Source organism: Rhinolophus sinicus, chromosome 3, assembly GCF_057876585.1.
Source record: "Rhinolophus sinicus isolate RSI-liver-muscle chromosome 3, RSI-T2T, whole genome shotgun sequence".
Lineage (NCBI taxonomy): Eukaryota > Metazoa > Chordata > Mammalia > Chiroptera > Rhinolophidae > Rhinolophus > Rhinolophus sinicus.
In genome coordinates this window covers 68,273,533-68,296,062 of record NC_142503.1, presented here as the reverse complement: position 1 = coordinate 68,296,062, position 22,530 = coordinate 68,273,533, and the positions used below count along the sequence as shown (strand labels likewise).

General features: G+C 31.4%; 1 protein-coding gene across 1 annotated transcript in view; it reads left to right on the top strand.

Moving 5' to 3' along the window:
- SLCO6A1 (solute carrier organic anion transporter family member 6A1) overlaps positions 1 to 20,849 on the top strand; it is an 85,887-nt gene extending 65,038 nt beyond the window's left edge. Inside the window, exons 11-15 of the mRNA XM_088796902.1 lie at positions 1,355 to 1,508; positions 4,808 to 4,995; positions 13,858 to 13,922; positions 15,984 to 16,121; positions 20,707 to 20,849. Coding sequence (XP_088653028.1) covers positions 1,355 to 1,508; positions 4,808 to 4,995; positions 13,858 to 13,922; positions 15,984 to 16,121; positions 20,707 to 20,849 — 688 coding nt within the window. The remainder of the gene's footprint in view (positions 1 to 1,354; positions 1,509 to 4,807; positions 4,996 to 13,857; positions 13,923 to 15,983; positions 16,122 to 20,706) is intronic.
- Positions 20,850 to 22,530: the final 1,681 nt, after the last annotated feature.

The window sequence follows — 22,530 nt, the reverse complement described above, 5'->3', positions numbered from 1 at the left end:
ATAAATATGTAAGCAAATGTCTTGTACCATATTAAATAACTCAAAATGGATTGTAGATATAAATGTGAAATGTAAAATTCCAAGAACATAAGGAAAATTTCTGTTAACTTAAGTTCAGGAAAGATTTCTTAGATCACCAAACATGTAATCCATAAAATAATATATTGGTAAATTGGGCTTCATCAGAATAAAAAATTTCTGCTCTTTAAAGGGAATTAAAACATAGACTGTGAGAAGATATTTGAAAATCATACATCTAACAAAGGATTTGTTTCCAGAATATATAAAGAACTCTCAATGCTTAGTAATAAGAAAACAAACAATCCAGAAAAATGGGGAAAATATTTGAATATTTAACCAAATAATATATACAAATGGAAAATAAATACATGAAAAGATGCTCAACATCATTAGTGATTAGAGAAATGCATATTAAGAACCATACTAGGAAACTACTATACCCCTGTTAGAAAGTCTAAAATTAAAAAGACTGACCATACCAAGTGTTAAAGAGGAATGCAGAAAACAACTGACACTCTTATACACTGCTGGTGGGAATGTAAAATAGCACAACCACTGTGGAAAACTGAGTTTCTTAAAAAGTTAAATGAATACCTACCAAGTTATCCAAACATTCTGCTCCTTAATATTTACTCAAGAGCCTGGAAGTATATGACCATGCAAAGACCACATAAACATCAGCTGCATGAAAGGAGCCAGACAAAGAAAGTGCACATACTGAATTATTCCATTTCACAAAATGTTATGAAATTCAAACTAATGAAGAGTGTCAGAAGTACCGTTTCCCCGAAAATAAGACCTAGCCAGACAGTCAGCTCTAATGCGTCTTTTGGAACAAAAATTAATATAAGACCTGGTCTTATTTTCCTATAATATAATATAATATAATATAATATAATATAATATAATATAATATAATATAATATAATATAATATAATTAATATAATATAATGCCGGGTCTTATATTAATTTTTGCTCCAAAAGACACATTAGAGCTTGTCCGGCTAGGTCTTATTTTCGGGGAAACATGGTAGATCAGCAGATGCCAGGGTGGAGGTATTACAAAGGGGTGTGAGGAAACTTTTGGGGGTAGTGATTATATTTGTTAACGTGATTGTGGTAATGGTTGCACAAGTGTATACATATTCGTACATCAAAAAATTTTAAATTGTAATTTTAAACAGGTACAATTTATTGTATGTATTAGTTATACTTTAATAAAGCTGTTAAAAAGAAATTTTAATATTTTTATGACTCATTGATATCTTGATGTGTACATTAATAAATATAATATAATGGTATTATAATTATGTTCAATCTCTTTTTGTACAGAACAGGACAGTTGGGAAACCTGACGGCTCCTTGCAATTCTTACTGTAGATGCTCACCTGCATTTTATTCTGCTATATGTGGAAGAGATGATATTGGATATTTTTCTCCTTGTTTTGCAGGCTGTACATATTCTAAAACATTCAATAATCATAAGGTAATTATTTTTAATTATGTGTCTTCCTCTTCAGTAAGATGATATTGAATTTGTAGGTGATGTTTACATTTTACTCCTAGCTCTCTATAATAAAGTTCCCCTCCCCCTTATTTTCCTTTTTATTAATTTTTAAAACAAGAAAAGAACATTTGCTTTATGGCCACAATACAGAAAGCTTATGGGAATTGGGAGTAGAAAAGATACTTCTACAGTAAAATATACCTCCATATATTACATTTTGCCAATTGTATGGTTTTAAAGCAATGGGTGATTATCTTGCCATAGCAATGTTAAATGAAGCAATCTAGGAGAATATTTTGTCTTCCACTTACGTAGTTTATCATAGTTCTCTCCCACATATCAGCAGCACCTAATACACCAAAATCTTGAACCATAATCTTCCCTGCTCCAATTGGTTGATCAATACTATCCTTCTGGTCACCTTTCACTTGGTTTTTCCTTCTTCTGAGAAATTCAAAATATCTATTGTGTACCCTCTTGTTGTCTCTGTTTTAGCCCCGCATTAACTCAGAAGTGGTAATCAGTCCTTTTATTATGTGTCAGAGATTACTATCCATACAAGGCCTGTATAAACATTTCTAGAGAGGTAAGAGAATTAGAGAAGACGTATATGGCAGCAATACCAATAACTTAAAATTTAATATGTCATCCCTGTTTGTCCTTTGATATTTACATTAATCAGATATCATTTTAAAATTCCCATATTTGCTCATCTTTGGGGCCATTACCATCAGAATTTTTTATTTCCCCGGGCCTTCTACCAACCTCCAGATAAATTTCCTTATTTTGTCATGTAGAGCAGTTGATCACTTTGCTACTTGTTCGACTCCAGTTTAATTTTCTTATATCCATAGTTGCTGAAATAAGATTTTAGCTAAATAATGGACTGTAACTTTGCCTTCTCCCTTGTAAGTAGTTCTCTGACCCTACCAGAGCCTGATATCTTGTGCTTCTACCATCTGTTCACCAAACCTTCTTCATATTTTCACTTTTGACTTTAGCCAGCCTAGGTTCTATACTGGATATCTTTTGTGTTACCTCCCGACCCACTTTTCTCCTGTCTTTACCCTTCTTATTATTCCAGGAGACTGATCTATAGGATGAGAGCTCCTTTGCCTCTGGTTTTTGACTGGATTAGGATAATAAGGAGTTCTAAAGAAAATAAGAAAGATGGGGGAAACAAAGTGAAGTTGTGTTTATTTTTTTGATTTCCTCTCTGACTTATGGATCAGTTGCCTCCCTTGCCTGAAGGTCTGTTTCTTTCAGGGAAATCTCCACATGAGTTTCTCCTTCTGATAACCATTCCTACCCTAAGATCCTTCAGAAAATCCTTTCAAATCTATTTTTAAAATATATGCTGAATCTGACTATCTTCATTTCCTCTGATACTATCCTGGTCTGAATCGCCATTGTGTTGCACCTTATTTCAATAGCTTTTAAACTGTTTTCTCTGCTTTCACCCTTGCCATCATAGTCCAGCAGTCTCAATATATCAGCCAACTAATATATTAAAATGTCATTTATACATATATCCTTCCAATGGTTTCACATTACTAAGATTAAAATTGATCTTATAATTACTTATCAGTTTTTATATAATCTACCTTTCCCCCACTACTCTGGTTTTATTTCCTCTTAGTTTCCTTCATATTCATTCTGTTCCAGCCACATGTTTCTCCTTGCTTTTCTTTGAGTTTACCAAGTAAGCTCAAGCCCCAGGGCTTTTTCAATTTCTGTTTTTGTTTTTGTTTTCCTACCCGGAATGCACTTTTTCTAGATAACCAAATGGCTCACTATCTTACCTTCTTCAAATTTCTGCTCAAATATCATGGTGTCATTGAGGTAGTCACTGATCATACTAAGTTCACCCCTACAATCCCTGTATTTTTTCCTTGCTTTATTTTTTTTATCCAAAGTATGTCACCATGGGCTTCATTATGTTTTATTTGTTTGTTTCATTGTTTTGTTTTGTTTTTATAGTTGTCTAATCCAAGTAAAAAGTTTTCTATATGAGGACAAGAATTTTTCTTTTCTTCCTTTTTCTTTGTTTGTTTCTTTCTTTCTTTCTTTCTTCCCTCCCTCCCTCCCTCCCTCCCTCCCTCCCTCCCTCCCTTCCTTTCTTTTTTTGTAAATTAAAGTGCAGGGATTTCTATTGTATTGGTTAGTGTGTTTTCCCAACACCTAGAATAATGTATAGTACATGAACACTGAAAAAAAGATGTAGTGGAATGAATAAATTGCAATTGAGATATTTCTATTTGTTATTTAGCATATCCAGTAACCACTTAGCAACTCCTGCAAACAAAATGATTTTTGGACCATCATTTTATAACTCACTTAGATTCAAGCCATCTTTGTTTCCTCTTATTACTTCACTAATGATCTAGTTCCATATTTCTGTTGAATTTATTATAATTTTTTAAACTTAGAATCTTTTCAATAGATTAATAAATTGCTAACTGGACTCTGTATCTTCAAACTCTGTTTAGTTCTTAGAAAATATCACCAATTCATCTTTCTTGAATTATAAACCCTTCAACAACCATCCCAAATTGTATTAGTTACCATTCAGTGCTACATTGTTACTTTCATTGGCACTAGACACTTTGCCTTTGGTGAGCCCCTTCCTTCACTGAAAAAAATTGATTAATTTTTAAAAATTAAGTACAACTGTATTTGTATGAAGACAAATATGATCGGCCTGAATCATTATCATTATGTTCATTTTTTTAAAATTTAAAAAACACTAAACTTACATTTTTATGTGGCCCTGATGTATTTTGGGCCTTTGACACTGCCTACTCTGCATAACAGATAATAACCCTATATTATTACATACAAAATGAAGTCCTGTCTTTGCAGTATAATCCCAAAATCTCCTGCGGTTGGGTAACTGTCCATATTTCAAATCCCAGCAGAAGTTACATTTTATTCATTACATTTTCCTTAATTGCCATTAATTTACATACTTCTCCAACAGTTATTTGTGTAATTAAATGTAAATATTTTTGGTGGAATTTCTTGAATTAATGAAATTTTTCCTAAGTTACTATAATTAATTAACACACACACACACACAATTCTTTGTTAGGTTAAAAATCTTGTACTTATCATTAATATTTTATTTCTAAATAATGGCTGGCAGATTTAATGTAAGGGTATTTACTAATAAAACTGGCTAGTCTCCCTGTGGTTACTGATTTAATTTTTATTTTGCAATAAGTTTTTGCTTCATGACTATATTTCTAGAAGATTGTTTCCAATCTTAATTTTCACAGACATACTTCAATTGTTCTTGCATTAATGAAGGATTAACAACCCCAGATGATCAAGGTGATTTTATTGATGCTAGAGCTGGAACATGTGATTCAAAGTGCTATAAATTACCTTTGTTCATTGTTTTAACCTTTTCTACAATTGTATTTTCTGGTTTCTCTGATGTACCAAGCATCCTGACCATCCTTCGGTATGTATATATTATTCATAATCATTGTTCATTTAATACGTAAAAAGTCAATTTTAGGAAGATTGTTCAATATTGTAGAAAATGATTTACTTTTTTGTTTCAAGGTAGCAACTGCTAGAAAGGAAATTGTTACATTTTCAAAAGTCATATGTATGTGTAATTCTCTATTTTAACTAATTTGTGTAAAGTATATAGATATCACATTTAGTTTGAATTAATTAAATTTAATTTACAACATGGTAAAATATTGAACCTATTTTCCTTTATTAGCTCTATGAATATGTAGTATTGTCAAATGTCTGTTCATATCTTTTGTCTATTTTTACATTGGGTTTTCTGTCTTTTCATTATTGATTTGCAAGACTTCTTTATACATTCTTTATATACTCCAGGTAGGGGGTCATTTGTCATATATATTCATCACAAATATCTTTTCTAACTCTACAGCTTGCCTTTTCATTCTGACAGTGGCATCTTTTGAGTAAAATGAATTAATTTTAATATCCTGTTTAAGAAATCTTTGCCTAATCAAAATCATGAGGATATTTTTTATGTTATTTTAATAAAAGAACATCTAATCAGTAATTCAGCTGGAGATGACTATTTTGTATGAAGTAGGGATTCAGGTTTATTTTTCTCATGTGCATATGGATGTTAGTTGACTCACTACCATTTATTTACAGGCTGTCCTTCCCCACAGCAATGTAGCGATGGTCTCTTTATATGTGGGTCTATTTCCACACTTCATTCAGTTCGATTGATTTATTTGTGCATCACTGCACCAATATTACAATGTCTTGATTGCCCTATATTTTTTGTGAATATTTATGTCAGGCTTTGTTGTAAGCCCATCTTTGAGATTATCTTGGCCATTCTTGGCCCTTTGTATTTCTAAGTGATTAAAATTACTTACTCAGCATAAAAAAAAACATGCTAAGATTTTGATTGGAATGCCTTCTAAACAATTTGAGAGAATTGCTGTACTTCCCAAACGGAGTCTCTTGATCAATCAGTGAGGTATAATTTCTTCATTTATTTAAATCTTCATTTATTTCTTCCAATAATGTTTCATAATTTTTTCATGGTGTAGGTCATATACCTCCTTCATTAGATTCATTCTTAGGTAATTGATGTTTACTATAGCACAGTATAGTATAGTTGTTTATTGCTGGTATGAAGAAATGCAATTCATTTTGTGCTTTTACCTTGTATTTTGTGACTGTGCTCATATTAAGTTTTCATAGTTAGTTGGTAGATTACTTCAAATTCTTTGTGTATATAATTATAATCTGCAAATAACTATTTTTATTTCTTCTTTTCCAACCTTCGTACCTTTTTTAATGCACTGATTAAAGTATCCTGTATAATGCTGAATAGAAGTATGATAGTTACTGTCATTGTTTCTTATGTTCATTAAGATGAAGTCTTCTGATATTTCATTATTAGATTTGAAATTTGCTGTAAATTTCACCATTAAGTGTGGTATTTATACTATCAGAATAAGCCACTTTGCTTCCATTTCTAGTTCACTAAAAATTTTTTTAATAATAAAATTTGAAATTTATCAAATGCATTTATTTGATATATCTATTGAGATTATTACAATATGATATATCTGTTTTATTCTAGGAATAAATTGGATTTGATTCATTTTGCTGATATATTTTAGAGTTTTTGCATCTGTATTCATGAATAAAGTTGCCTTCCAATTTTCCCTTACTATTAATGTACTTCTTTGGTTTTGGCATAAGTGTTATTCTGGCCTCATTATGTGAATTGGGAAGCATTTTCTCTTTTCCTAATATTTGTCCAATTTTATCAAGGTGTGGTATTACTTTTTAAATTAAATCTTTGGAAGAAATCACTGTTATGTGTGCCTGGAAATTTCTTTGTGGGAAGTTTTACATTAAATATTGAATGACTGTGGATGTGGGGACTAATACATTTTTCTGCTTTTATCTTTAAAATTTCAATCATTTTACTTTTGTGTTTATACATTTTTTTTATTTTACTCGCATATATCTTCTGTATATTGCCTTTTCTATCCAAGTGTGCATACTGGAAGTCTTAATACATACTTTTTCTCATTCTTTAAATTCAAATATGCCTTTCAATGTGGTTTTTTTTTATTTGAACCATGTATTATTCAGTATAGTTTAATTTGTAAGCATTTGGAAATTTGTTTGTTATATTTTTATTATTTTAGATTGAGTCCACTGTTTTCTTTTCTTTTTCACTGTTTTCAGAGAACTTATTTTTATTATTTCTTTCCTTGAAAATTTATTTAGACGTACAAATGATTGAAAATTTTTTGTCTATTATTGTGGATTTGTCTATTATTTCTATCATCTTTGCTGTATATATGTTGAATCTATATTAGTTTAAAACAACTTTAGAATTGTTACCACTTCCTGCTTTATTGACCACCTTTATCCTTATGAAATAATCCTCTAATTAACTTTTTGTCTTAGAGTTACTTTTTCTGACTTTAATATTGCTTCATCTGTTATATTTTCATAATGTATAATTTTCTACTTTTACTTTCAATCTTTCTTTGACTGTTTAAGGTATATCTTGTAAGCCACATACAGTTGACTTTTAAAAAATTCAGTTTAACAACTTAATTTTTCAATTAGAGTATATAGACTATTAAATTTTAAATAGTTCCTAATGTTTGCGTTTTCATTTTTTATTTTAGTGTTTGTTTAAATTTTTTTCTACTTGTTCTTTTAGTTCTTTCTTTACTTCTGTTGAATTGAAATAGTTATCTTTAGTTTTCATTTTTTCCCTCTTTATTTTGCTAAATATGTACTATTTTATTCTTCTTGTAGTAGTCACTTTAGACATTACATGAGTATATTATTAGAGTCAAATGGACATTAGCACTTTTGCCACTTCGTGGACAATGTAAGAACGTAGAATACTTTAATTCCATTAGCTAAGTCTCTTCTAAATTTTGTTATTGTTGTCATGTATTTTGGGGCTATGTAAATTTTAAACCGAAAAGGATGTAATTTTATTTATTATATGTTTAATATCATAGCACCAGAATCTTTTCATTTTTTTCTTGCATTTTTTAGGGATCATTTCTTTTCTCCAGAAAATTTTTTTACTGTGGGTCTGCTGAAAATGATTTTTGTTCATTTGTTTTTTCTTTAAAAATGTCTTTATCTACCTCTATTATAAAATTATATTTTGGCTGTTTGTGGAATTCCAAGTTGGTGGCTATTTTCTTTCAGTACTTTAAAGAAGTATTTAACTATCTTACTGATTTCTATGAGAACATTTTATTACTGTTCCTTTGATTGTAATATGCCTTTTACTCTAGATACTTTTAACATTTTCTCCTTGTCTTTTGCTGTCAGCAATTTTACTACGATATTCCTTAATATAATCTTATTTGTCTTTATGTTGCTTGGAGTTTTAAAATTTTCTTGATGGCTTAAAAAATAAGCTTGTTGTTTTTTCCTATTATCTATTAGGATGGCAAGTATATTAGTTTATCTTAAAAAGTTATAACAGGCTTGATGGCTAAAATAACAGAAATTTATTTTCTCACAGTTCTGGAGGCTAAGACTCTGAGATAAAGGTATCGGCAATGGTTGGTTGCTTCTTAGGGCTATGAGGGAAGGACCTCTCTTTGGCTTGTAGATGGCCATCTTCCCCTGAGTCTTCACATTGTCTTTGCTCTGTACATGTCTGTGTCCATATTTCCTCTCTCTATAAGGTCACCAGTCATACTGGATTCGGGCCCACCCAACTGACCTCATTTTAAACTAATTACTTATGTAAAACCATGTCTTCAATATGGTAGCATTCTGAGGTATGGGAGGTTAGGAGTTCAGCATGTAAATTTTGGAGGGGATACAATTCAGCTCATAGCAATAACAAACCACCTCAAATTTAATCACTTAACAACAATTTATCCTTATTTTGCATAGTTCTGAGAGTTGACTGGATTCAATGGGGTGGTTCTTGCTTGGGGTTTCTCATGAGCTTGTGGTCAGTTGGCACATGACTCTTGAGTCATCTGACAGCATGACAGGGCTGGATTTCCAAGATGGCTGACAATTTAGGCAAAATTTTCTGGGAGACTAGTTGGGGCTGTTGATTGGCCATAAGTGGCCCCTTTATGTGACTTGTACTTCTGCTAACTGGGTGCAACAATTTCAAAAGGGTGCATCCCAGCAGCCCAAGTGTTAATGTTCCAAGAGAACCAAGCATAAACTACAAGGCATAAGCTGTAAGGCTTCATTTGACCTAGGCCAGAAGTCCAAGAATGTCACTTTTCTGCATTCTATTTGTCAAAGTCATTATGTTTCAAGAGGAGGTTGATTAGATTCTACCTCTTGATGTCAGGGGCCACATGCATGTATGAGGTAGGGAGGGGAAGAAATCAATGACAGTCACCTTGTGTGATTATCTACCACCATATCTTTCATTGATTTTGTAAAATTCTTAACTATTTTTTCTGCAGATATTGTTTCTGCTCCATTCTTTCTCTACTCATAAATCTTTCATTGTGTCCATGGGTTTCTTATGCTCCTTTACTTTCTATTTTTATTTGTTTTTGTATTCTGTGCTTGAAACTAAAGTTTTTTTATTTATTTATATTCTAATGTACTAATTGTATCTCCACCTGCTTTTCTAGTTACTTATACTTCAGTTTACTAATTCTGTCTTCATCTATGTCTAATTAGCTATTAAATTCACCTATTGAGTTCTTAATTCTAATTGGTGTAATTGTCAGTTATGTAATTTCATTATATTTTAGTAGATTCTAGTTCTCTGATAATATTCTCTACCTTGTCATTTGTTCTCTTGGACATTAATTCCCCAAATTTAAAATCTCTCTCAGATATCTGGTATTTGAATGTGCTATAGAACTATTTATATTGTATTTGTTTTCCTCTGGATCTTGTCTCTTATAATTCCTGTAACACTGGGGGTATAAACAAAGAAGTAATTAAAATGGTAACCTAAAAGTAACCTAAAGGGGTGGGATAGAAATAGGGGTAGATGAGGGAAGGGGTTTAAATAAGCAAGTCTTTCCAGCGTGTTCTCTTTATATTAACATTTATTTGCTTTCTAAGCATGTAACTATACTACAAATTTAACAAATATAGTTTGATCTTTTTAAAAATACAATAAAAGTCAAAGCTAAAGACATAAATTGTGAAATCATTATCAAATAAGTGCTAATTATAGTCATGGAAGTGGAATAGGATGGAGTATTTGTAGCAGGTCTATGCTCCTACAGAGCATAACTAGAAAAGCAGGGTTAGATGATAAAAATCATATGTTTAAAGTCAGAAAGCAGCAGAGGACTAGAGGCATTAAAATTCCAGAGAGAGCAGAGGCTTTTAGAGGTGGATAGGGATCTAAAGCTGTCTCTGAGGTTCTTGCCATCTCTTGATGAGAGATAAATGCTGACAATCAAGACTAGGTTCAACTTGTGGTCCTGTCAAAATGTCCACAGAGACATTTGGTCCACTCCAAAAAGTTCTTGATATTTGGTCCTGTCTAAAACTTTCACAGAGGTATTTAATTCATAGTTAATATAAATCCCACTCTTCTGCAAATTTGATCCCAGACCCATCTACCTCCCCCATATGCCATTACCAGCTAGGCTACCAAGGCAGGAAGGCTATTATTGTCAATACAGCCACAATACAATTATCGGAATACAATTATTGGGCTAATAAAACATGATAGTATTTTTTATGTATTAATTCTGTAAACCAAAAGTAGAAATAAATATAATGGGCTCTTTGAACTTAGGGATGTTTTCTAAGTGTGGTTGTTTTTGACAAGACCAAGTATTAAGGGCAATTTGGTGTGGACCAAATATATTGTGGACGTTTTGGACAGGACCCAATGTCCTGCAAGGCTAGGTCCAGGTAGAAGGGCACTACTGGGAAACAAGCAAACTGGCAAAGTTTTTGGTGATCACATGGGGCTAAGAATTACAAAATTCCTTTTCCATTGGAAAAATTTTCTGAAATATGAAGGTGTGTAAGGCTTAAGTCTAAACAGAAAAGTATCATGATTTGTCTGTATCTCTATGTCAATGTTCTTATTAAGAAAAACTAGTTCTTCCATTCTTTCCCTTCCATCTCTTATTATTTTAACATGTTTATGTCTTCTCAACTTTGATAGTCACCATGGATTCAAACAAGAAGGTAGAAGAGCACTTTAAGGAAAAAAGAAAAAAAAAAGAGGAATAAAAATGACCAGGTTCCTGCTGCCATGATGGACATTTGAGGGTGGATAGACAGGGGGAAAAAGTACTTAAAAGTAATATTAAAACATGCTACAAAGAAAAAAGAGAAAAATTCAATGAGAACATTATAGGATGATCTAACTTAGTCTGGGGATTCAGAGAGGGTATGCCTGAAGAAATGACACTTAAACTAGGCCCTAAAGGATGGGAGATGGTCTCCCCACTGGGAGACTACAGTGGTCTCACACAGTGGGACCAATGTGTGCAAAGATTCTGAAGTAGCTTTATAAGGCTATTGTATTTTAGAATGTGGTGAACAAGGGTGAAGATAAAGGCAAAAACTGTGACGTGGCATGGAGTAAGACTAATGGAATCAGGTGACCCTTGTAAATTTTTTTTTGCAATCCTAGATTTTATCCTAAGAACAATGGGAAGCCATTGAAGGATCCTAGTGGAGCAGTGAAATAATCAGAATTTCACCTTAAAAAAATCACTATGGCTCTTATATGGAGAGTGGACTAAAAGGATAAGGATGGTTGTTGGGAGGTAAATTAGGAAGTTATTTCAGTTTTTTGTTTTTTTCAGGCAAAAAATACAGGCTTGGAATTAGAGATGAAAATCAGAGAAAGAGATATGACAAGGAATTATTTCTAAAAATAACAGTATTTGATTATTGATTGTCTGTGGTGAATGAGGAAAAGGATGGTATAAAGGATGCATCTTTCCAGGTTTTGGATTTGACAACTGCATGGATGATGGTTTCACTTCTTATGATAGGGAGTGCTAGGGGAAGAGTGGCTAGGGGAAGAGTGAAAATATAAATATAGAATTTGTAAGAGAGAGTAGAGGCTGCCTTTTACATTTTGGAAGAGTATTAACCAATTTTTTGTTTACGCTATGAAATTCTGAAGTCATCCTGAAATAGCCTTACTTGTTAACAGAATACAAAAAAACCTTCTCCTTTTTGTTAAAACTGTGTAGTTTTTCATTAAAATTTTGTTCTTTTATTCCTATCTATTATTTATTTTTGTGCTGTTCATTTAATTGATTTTGGAAAATCCTGAGAATCATTAATCTTTTCATCTTGCTTTGTATATCAGAAAGAGGGTTATAATCAAACTGAAGATATATACATACTTCTTAATGATTATACTTACGGGTTATGGTCTACGCTATAGAAACTTTAGAGAGCACCAGAATCATATTACATCTAAGAAAACTACTTATGCTAAATGAAATAGAACACTCAATTATAGGTGGGCATATGACCATTTCCATTTTATACCAAAAACTTCATACGAAAGTGTGGTTCTAAAATGTGACACTTCACTTCTTTTACCTCTCTTTAATGAATCTGCTTGTAATAAAAGTTTTTATTACTTTTTATTTTAAAATGTCAGTATCATTTGAGAATTGGTTTTCATTTTCCTAGTAGTAAGCATTTGAGGGAACAATATATATATTTTTTCCAGGTTTATATAGGTGGAATTATCTCACTTTTTGCAAAATAGTCACAAAATACTGTATGTATGCTACATTTTAACAAATTGAGTAATTTTGGGTACAAATATTGAACATACTGGTTTGTTGTTTGAGTCATAGAACAAGTAAACAAAAGTAAGCATAGTTTATTTAAAATATCCACTTAAAGTGTAGTTTTTATTGTTTACTTCCTAAAATGTTGATTATTTTTTATTGTATTTTCAATTTATTTTTCAAACTGCAATATGTAATGTTATGCATTATTTTCCCCTTTTAAACAAATGGTTTAATCAGTAGGAAATACAGAGACCTTCATTGTTTTTTTATTTGGGAAAGTTATTTTTCATTTATTTTAGCTTTTGAATAGTGAGGGCAGTAGTGAGAGGCCCATGAGGAAAAAAAGATGACACCCTCAAATTAGGACAATTCAATTAAGATTTTAAAAAGTGGCTATTTAAAATGCGGGCAGGGTTTAAGGAATCCCAAGGTATAGTGCAGTACCTCTGGTGTCTTACCACCCCAGGCCAAAGGAAAACAACAGTAGAAAGGAGAGAGACCTGTAGGGGTGACATCTTTGTCTTGGCATCCAGTCAGCCTGACATAACTCTGCAGGAATGGAGCCTGGGAATGAAGACCTCGATCTCACTTTTCTTCCTCACTCCAGAGCACAACAATGGCAGAACCCAATTAGAAGCCAGAAGGCGAAAGAGCCTACTGGTGCAGTCCATTTAGGTCAGCCTCCCGGGGCACAGAGCAAGGTAGAGAAGGGTAGAGAGTGGATCTCACATGGACAAGTAGAAGAATCTGAAGCAATGGGTGTGTACTACAGAATGAAAAAAGAGAAGTGAGAAAGCTAGTGCTATGATTTTTTTTTCTGTTTTCCAACAAAGGAAAAGAAGGCTGGGGTGGAGCATTTCGGCCATAACTGCTTCCTCTTTGTAAGGAGCAAAATGCTTTGGAATTGGATGGAAAGGGACAGGATAAGGAGAAATGGAAGGAGTTGCAGTTCTTTAATTCAACCAGATTGAACTCTGTTAACTGGCTAAAGGTTCTTGGTCTAATTGATACACTGGGAAAAAAAATTAATCTTGAACTTGGAAAACATTCTCTATAGCTAATGATGATGCTTTGATGATGCCATTGCTGTTTACTTGCAGGATTGTACCTGACAAACAGCGTTCTCTGGCCCTGGGTATCAGCAATGTGATTTTGAAAGTATTTGGTATGGACTTTTGGCAATCTTTCATTACATTGAAATGTTCATTTTTTTGATACATGTATGTGTCTACATGTATATTTATTCAAATAAATAATAATGGTAAACTGAAATAAACAAGTGAATGGGAGAGCTGCTTTGCAGAATTTAGGAGACAATACTTAATGTAAAAAGACAATGCCTAATGTAAAGCCCATCCTAACTGTCATATAAAACATGCATTAATATTGTATTCTATTAGAAGAGGCAGTCTCTTTGATCAGAAGCATGCTCATCAAGCTATACAAGTGGTTTGGTAAGCTGAAATAAAATGCTTATGTAAGTATATCAACTACACGTTGCTAGCATGTTTGGGAAGTCACCAACCTAGACTAGTGCTTTTAAACATTTCATTACCAAATAAATTGAATCTGATGTTTTAAGGATTTTTATCCAAATAAAAAAATGGTTTTGCTGAGGGTAACGCACTCTGTACTGCAGGCTTTCTTAAAATAGCAAAAGCTACCTTTCAAATCCACATTAGGACTATATTCGGACCCTTGATTCAAGAAGTTGATTCAAAATATTGGTGGGGTAAGGAAATAAGATTGGACTGGATTGAAGACTGAAAGATATATGATAAATGGAATAAAAAATGTAGAGAATTTTAAGTGTGGCTCTGATATGGATCAGAGAAATCATTCTATAGTTAGATCACTCTGTGGGTTAAAATTAGCTTTTTTGATTGAGAAAAATTAGAGCATATTTTTATGGTGGATAATGATCCACTAGATAAGGACAGATTTGTAATGGAAGAGGGTAAGTAATAGCAAGCGCAGAGACATTTGCCTGCATCAGAAAGGAACCCAGCAAAATGATGCATTTTTGAATGGGAGGAGGTAGATTAAGATATTTTAGATATAGATTGTCTCTAGATCTTGCAGGGTTTCACCATCAGAGAATTTAGAGGATAAATATCATCTGATTTACATTTAAAAGGTAACTCTTCTGTTGGAGGGAGAAATACTTATAGACGATTATGTGGAGGAAAAGAAAATGGAGCCTTTTGCTGAGATATGTCATAATTACATTAAATTGGATTCTGGGAGTTGTAGGTGAAAAATCAACATATCCAAGATATATTTGGAGTTGCTTTTACAAAGGTTTATCATGAATTGGGAAAATATGGTGGGGAATAGAAAAAATGAGTAGTAGGCCTAATATTTTCACCTTGAAAAATTATAAGCAGCATGCCAGCACTCCCTGAGATAGGGATTTCTGGTGTTGTATAGTGGTCTTTGGCAGGAATCAAGAGTTGTGAGGCAGTCACCCCAATAAACTTTAATTAAAAAAAAAATGAGTTGTGAAGCATGAGGGCTCTGATAATTTCTTAAGGGAGATGGTCAATCATTAGGCATGTTCTTAGAACCTGGTTCTGATGACTTTGGGGTGGCTATTTTTTTCTTTTTCTTTTTTTTAATGACTGTTCATTTACTTTTAGCTACAAATGACATTGTTGCTGAGGAAATACTGTCTCTGAGTATATAGAGATTTCCCTCAGGCAGCACACAACTGTTCCTCTGGGTAGAGGTCAGCTAAATCTAGGGATACTATTAACATACCAAAGCGTTTATACTTTAAGTTATTTTTCTCAATCTCTTGATAAATAATAGATATCATTTAGATTATGAAACTGAAATTTCAGTTATTAAAAATTTCATAATTTGAAATCTTTGGAGGTACACTGAGTTTTCAAAATCAGTATTTAGTATCTCCATTTGAAATACTTTCTCCTAAATTTTTAATTAAAAACTTAACAACAGTTTTGAGATGTCAAATAAATAAGAACATGTACACCATTCTAAAAAGATTGCAAATCTACCAATTTTTTATACTTACAAGGAAAGGACTTTTTGAAAACACGTTGTTTCTAGTTATTAACAATCCTATAAGTAAATTCTTAATTTTAAATGATATATTTACAATGAGGATGACTAAATGTATAAGTTTAATTTTAGGATGAAAATTATTCTGATACCAACCTATAGTGTTTTCATGGAGAATTTACAATCATTGCATTTTTCATAGGAAGTATGCCTGGACCAGTAGTTTTTAAAATGGTTGGAGAAAGTTTTTGCACCTTTCGGGCTGTTGAAGGCTGTAGAAAAGCAGGAGGTTGTCGGATCTATAGTACAACAAAAATGGCCTCCCTATTTGTAGGAATATGTAAGTGACATCTATTGAAGAAATATAGAAATATAGTAAAATTTTAAAAACTTATGGTTATTTATACTTGTATAAGGTACAGTAATAATAAACTATGAACATATGGATACTTTATGATTAAAGAAGCCTTATATTATTATATAGAAAATATTTGGACACTAAAGTACTATGGAATTTATGTAAATATTTGAGTCACTGCATTAAATATATAATTGTTTTATGTTATTCCTGAGTAAGGGTGATAATTAGCAGAGTTTCAATTTGGGAAGTAATTTTGCCTGTACACTTATATAACCAAGTTGTTTGACCTTGTGACCTTTCCATTTCCACAGTAAAAGATCGGATTATTTAAAATATTTTTTTTTTTTTGCTCCAATAAAGATCATCAAGATACTCTTACCCACTTAAATGTAATTTTCATATTGTTTCTTTTGCTCAGTGCTTGTGTAGTATTCAGTATTTGTTGAACAAACAAGAGATACAGGGAATTGGGATGCTATGGTGGTGTAAGCTGGGGTCAAAGTGTATGGAAAGATGAGAGGTGCTTGTATTACTTTCGAAAATTCACTAGGTTTTCCTGGATCTCAACGTATTCATCTGTAAAATTAAGATTTTGGACTACATCATTTCTGAAGTTTTAATCATCACTAACACTGAATGATTTTATTGTATAGATGCTATTGGTGTGATAAATATTTTAAAGTGTTTATAAGTTTTGTGATTTTATTAAGTGGGTTCAGTAATTCACAGAACCACATAATGATAGACTCTAATATCTAACAGTAATGAATACCTGCTTGATAAGCAATGCCTTCTAACTCAGAAGTCAATGATCCAGCAAACTTAGTAAACTCTTAAAACCAACTAAAGTGAAACGTAAGAAAAATATTTCAAACTCAAAACTGACATTTAAGAAGTCAAAGTGAATTTCTCAGAGATAATTCAGTGAAACTAGGCATTGTTCTTAAGCAAGTCCTTTTAAAACAATGCTGAGCCTTTTAATTTTTATTTTAGATATAACTGTAACATGCTTAACTATTTTCAAACATAGAACATAATTGAGCAAATTGATAAACTACTAGAGAACCTGCTAAGGAGTTACTAAAAGGAGATAACAATAATAAAGAACATAAGAAATTATAATAAGAGAGGGCAAACACAGGAAACTGTAATAGGAATATGCATTTATGGCAATATTGTGTAAGCTAGTATATTTGAAAGTGTATTCTATGAATCATTTGAATCAGGAAAACTTGGAGTGTTTGCTAAATTATAAGTTCCAAGGTCCTGAATTAGAATAGCAGGGATTAGTTGTAGGCATGTGCATTTTTAATAAAGCACCTCGGGTGATTTTAACCACAGTAAACTTTGAAGCTATATGAAACACTCTAAAGCTGTACTGTCCAATATGGTACACATTAACTATCTGTAGCTAAATTTAAATTAAATAAAACTAAATGCAATTTAAAATTCAATTTCACAGTAACAATACGTAGCTAAATTTCACATGCTTAATGGTCATATTTGCCCACTCTACTGGACAGTGCAGATGTAGAACACTGCCATTGTCACAGAATGGCTATACACACCACCACTCTAGAACAAGACTTATTCAACAGGCGTCCATGAACCCTAGGAGCCCACACTGAACTAGCATATTTTTCAAATCCTAAAGTTCTATTTTTATGTTGCATGTCCAAAAATGTTTTCCCTGTGGAGGAAGGCTGTGACATTCATCAGATTCTCAAAGGTTTTAATCACTCAAAAAGTTGGTAAAACATTTATTATATTAATCCATCAGATGCCTTTGGTAGCAAAGAAATTCTTCTGAGCTTTCTCAAATCTTAAGGTTTCATTGGGAGGACTCATTATGGACCTTTTACCTTAAATGAAGGATTCCATCAGTTCTAGTTTAATGGGTAGAGAGATGATTTCTCAGTCTTTTGTAACATTTTCCATTTAACTTGCCATGTTTACCCTTCATCGGGGTTTTTTTTTTTTTGGTAGAATTTTTATTGAAATATAATATGTATTATATATATTCAGTACAGACTACATATTATAAATATATAGCTCAACACATTTTTATGAAGTTAACACACCTGTAATTAGCATTCATATCAATAAATACAACATATTAGAATTAATGAATTTAGTAAAGTTGCTTAATATACAATCAATATAAAATAGTTGATTGTGTTTCTATATATTAAGCACAACCAAATACAAACATATAGTAACACAAAAAAGTCAAGTACCAAGAAAAAAAAAATCTGCTGAATGCCGTATAAAACCTGTACACCGACGACTACAGATTTTATTAGAGAAACACTAAAACATAAGTAAATGAAAAAAATGTATCATATTTATAGATAGGAAGATTTTAAAATGCCACTTTTCCTAAATTAATCTATACATCAAGTGATCACAAACAAAATCCCAGACGGTATTTTTTTTAAACTGACAAGGGACTTGAATTTCATATGAAAGCCAAAGGGCCAAAAATTATCAAGAAAATCTTGAAGATGAAACAAAATTAAAGGATACATTCTATCAAATATCAATACCTATTATCAAGCTATAATAATTAATATAGTAGGGTACTGGTGCAAGTGTCATCATACCAGTGAAACAGACTAGAGAATCCAGAAACAAATCCACACATGCACCCTTAATTTATTTGTAGCAAAGGAAGGAAACACTGCAATAGTAAAAAGATGGTATTAAGATGGTCTTTTAAATAAAGGGTAATGAGTCATTTTATATATGCATATAAAATGTATCTTCACTCCTACCTCAAGTCATATACAAAAATCAATTCTAGATGCATATCTAAATGTCAAATATAAAAAACACACACAATAAAGCCTTTGAGAAAAACAAGAGAATATCTCCATGGCCTTGGAGTAGGAAGAGATTGCACAAACAGGATACAAAAATCACTAGCTATAAAAGAAAAAATCAAACTATATTAAAATTAATACCTTCTGATCATCAAAAGAATTAAGAGATAGAAAAGACAGCTGCAGTGTAGAATGCAGTGCAAAAGGCATAAAAGTGAAAAAGAACTAAAGTCCAAAATATATAAAGAACTCCTACAAATCAATAACAGGCAAAGGTTAGGTAACAATAGAAAAGTGGACAAAAGACTTGAAAGAAGGTTCACAGAATTGGATAACCCAATAGCCAATAAACAATGGAATGGATAAGTTGTGATAAAATCAATAATGGAGTACTATACAATGACAGGGAAAGGTACACGATTACATAAATATGGATAAGTCACACCAAAATAATTTTGAAACTAAATAAATATAAATTAGTATGCACTGTATGATTCCACTTACATAATTTTGACATGCTATGTTATACTTGAGAGGCACACAAAATCAACTGTCTTGGTTGGGTTAGTGAATTTGAGGAAACATGAGGAGTGCTTCTGGGATATTGACAGTGTTTTGTTCTTGATCCAGATGCTAGTCACACTGCTTAGTTTGTGAAAAATACTTCAAGCAGTACCCAAAAAATTGATATGTAATTAATACACAATTATGTAATATAGATCTTAGGTTTTTGCTTTGATGGCTTTTGATAATTGAATGCACCTGTGGAACCAGCGCCCAAAATAAGGTGTAGAAATTTCCCTTATTCCCCTTTCTAATCAGTGTTACTCTTCCAAAGGTAAAGCTCTTTCAGATGTGTATTACAATACATTGGGTTTTTGCCTGTTCTAGAAATATATGCATCTGTGATACAGGGATACTGGATTATTTGTTTTTGTCTGTGTCGCTTAATGTTATGCTTTGGGGAGATTCATCGTGCTAGTCCATAGCAGTAGTTTGTGCTTTAAAAAATTTTTCTGAGCACGATTTCATTTTGTGAATATACTACAGCTTATTCATTCTCATTAATGTACATCTGAGTTGTTTACAATGTGTGGCTATTATAAATAAATGTGTAAAATATTGTTATTATAAATGCCATAGACTCATTAATGTTTCCAATTTTATCTTTTGAAACCACTATAATTGATATTGTCAAGTAATTGATATTGTTGCTCTAAAATATTCTTTACTTTAATTAACAGGGTTATTTGCTTCCCAAGTTCAAGTATTAACTTGAACTTTCTGAAACTTGAAACATGAAAATGAATTAAAACTCCTACAGATATCAATTAGTATTTCTAAAATATTCTATTTTTCAAAAATGATGAATATTTCAAAAAGAGTAAAGCTGCATGAAATGACTTAAACAGGTTCCAGTTCCTATTGATAGTTAAGTTTTGAACGTAGAAATGCATTTTACTGTTTTTGAATTAAGGCATACTGTGAAATAATAGCACACCTTGCATTTTTTGGTGGGCTGTATGTTTAAGAATTCTAAAAGGTCTTGTAAACATTTAAAAAATCTCTTTAAATAACCTGATATGTTTATGACATTAATTACATTCTACAATTGGGAAATTGGTAACTTTAGAGATAAAATGTACTTACCTTTTCTTTGGTAAATGGCATTCTTTCCACAAATATTTTTGCTCTAAAATAATTGATGCATCTGATGGTTGTATTTTTTTTGTTTAATTTAGGTTTTTTTTGCAAAGTGTTAGCTATCATCTTCACTGCTATTGCATTTAGCCAATACAAATATTTACTAAAGGAAAACAGTGCCAACACGCCTATACCTGTGAAGAATCTAACAGTAAAAAAAAAAGAAAAAGGAAAGAACTGATTTATAACTGGATCATCATTGTGTAAGAATTACACATTATCAGTCCATCAGTGGAATATTATATTAATAAAATTTAAAACAATGTAATATAGTTACATGTTTAATAAATGAATATGATTCATCTGATCCTGTAAGTTTTGTTACATTTTTAATACAAATATAATAATAGTCTTTGTGTTTTCAATTTTTAAAAGATATTCTAAGATAAACATATAATACTTTTAATAGAAAGATAATACTTTGAAAGAAAAGGATAAAGTGGAAGTGGGAAAATACACATAAGTTAATTCTGATTATAGTGATATATTAGTTATTGGCCTTTGGTTATATGAGATTACTTAGGTTTCATATGTTTTATTCTTGTTACTTTTCATTTGCACCATGAATGTTTATTTCTCAATAATTTTTAAAAATAAAATTTAATTTGCCAATCAATTTCATATAATAAAAATTTAAATTAAGGTTATATTTTTTTCTCCAAAAGAAAACAATTTTAAACCTTTTGGAAATTAACATTTTATTTATCTTTTATTTGATCGTGGAGAGATTTCCTCAGAAAATTTCTCAGGTCAATTGGCCAGTTTGCAATACACACTATTTTCCATGGTCTTTCAATTTTATCAGACATAAAATCGAATATGATCATATACATTTCTATTTTTACCTTAATTTCAATTTTTTTGATAAAGACTACCAGATATCTGAATTGATATCCATTTTGTACTTTATATTTCATTAATGATTATTAATTATTTCATGTGAAGAAATATTCACATTTAAATGTATAAAATGTATCAACCGTTGTGGAATTTTTCTTAAGCTTAAAAGTGTTCTATAAAAAGTTTTGTTATAATTATTTCATATATCTTTGTATATCCATCCAAATTATATAGCAATTTTCCAAATATTGGAATAAAATTCAGATTGTTATGAAACAATTTCTCTACAATGTTTATTTTTTTCTCTTGAGAGAAGGAACAACTGACATAATTTCTCCTTTGTTATTCACGTTAGTTAATGACCCTGTGTGTAAGGGTAGGCATTGCCCTATTTGTGGTCTTATCTGGCAGAAGGAAATGTGAAGCAGGGAGTATTCATATCTTACTATATATTTTTCTTTCTTAACTTCAACATGCATTTATGAAAATCTATAAACTAGTCTTTAAGTGAAACTCTATTTGACTACTTGAGTCATCTCTGTTTGAATTTACAGGATTACAGAATATCTGAGGATCAGAGTATGAAAATAGGAATTTCTCCTTTAAAGATTCTACAAAATGTGTTGCTGTGCCCTACATTCAGAAAAAGAAAGTCACACATGATGTTTACCTAAGTAGTAGAACTGTATCTATAGAGATCTTTATTTTCATAATAAAGTTATTTCTTCTGAAACATTTCTCATATGCTTTTAATGTGTATAGGATTTTAAACATAAGTTTACAATATAGATATTTCTAAGAGAATTAAAGTTTAATAGTGTTAGATTACCTATATCATTTCTTAATTTTCTACTGTCTAAAAATATTATTTGAAAATTTGTTTAACCGGGAAATGAGGTAAGACAATAACATTCAGATCCGTTTTTTTTTATTTATTAATTTATTGGAGTGATGTTGGTTAGTAAAATTGTATCGGTTCCAAGTGTGCATTTCTATAATACATCATTTATATATTGTATTGT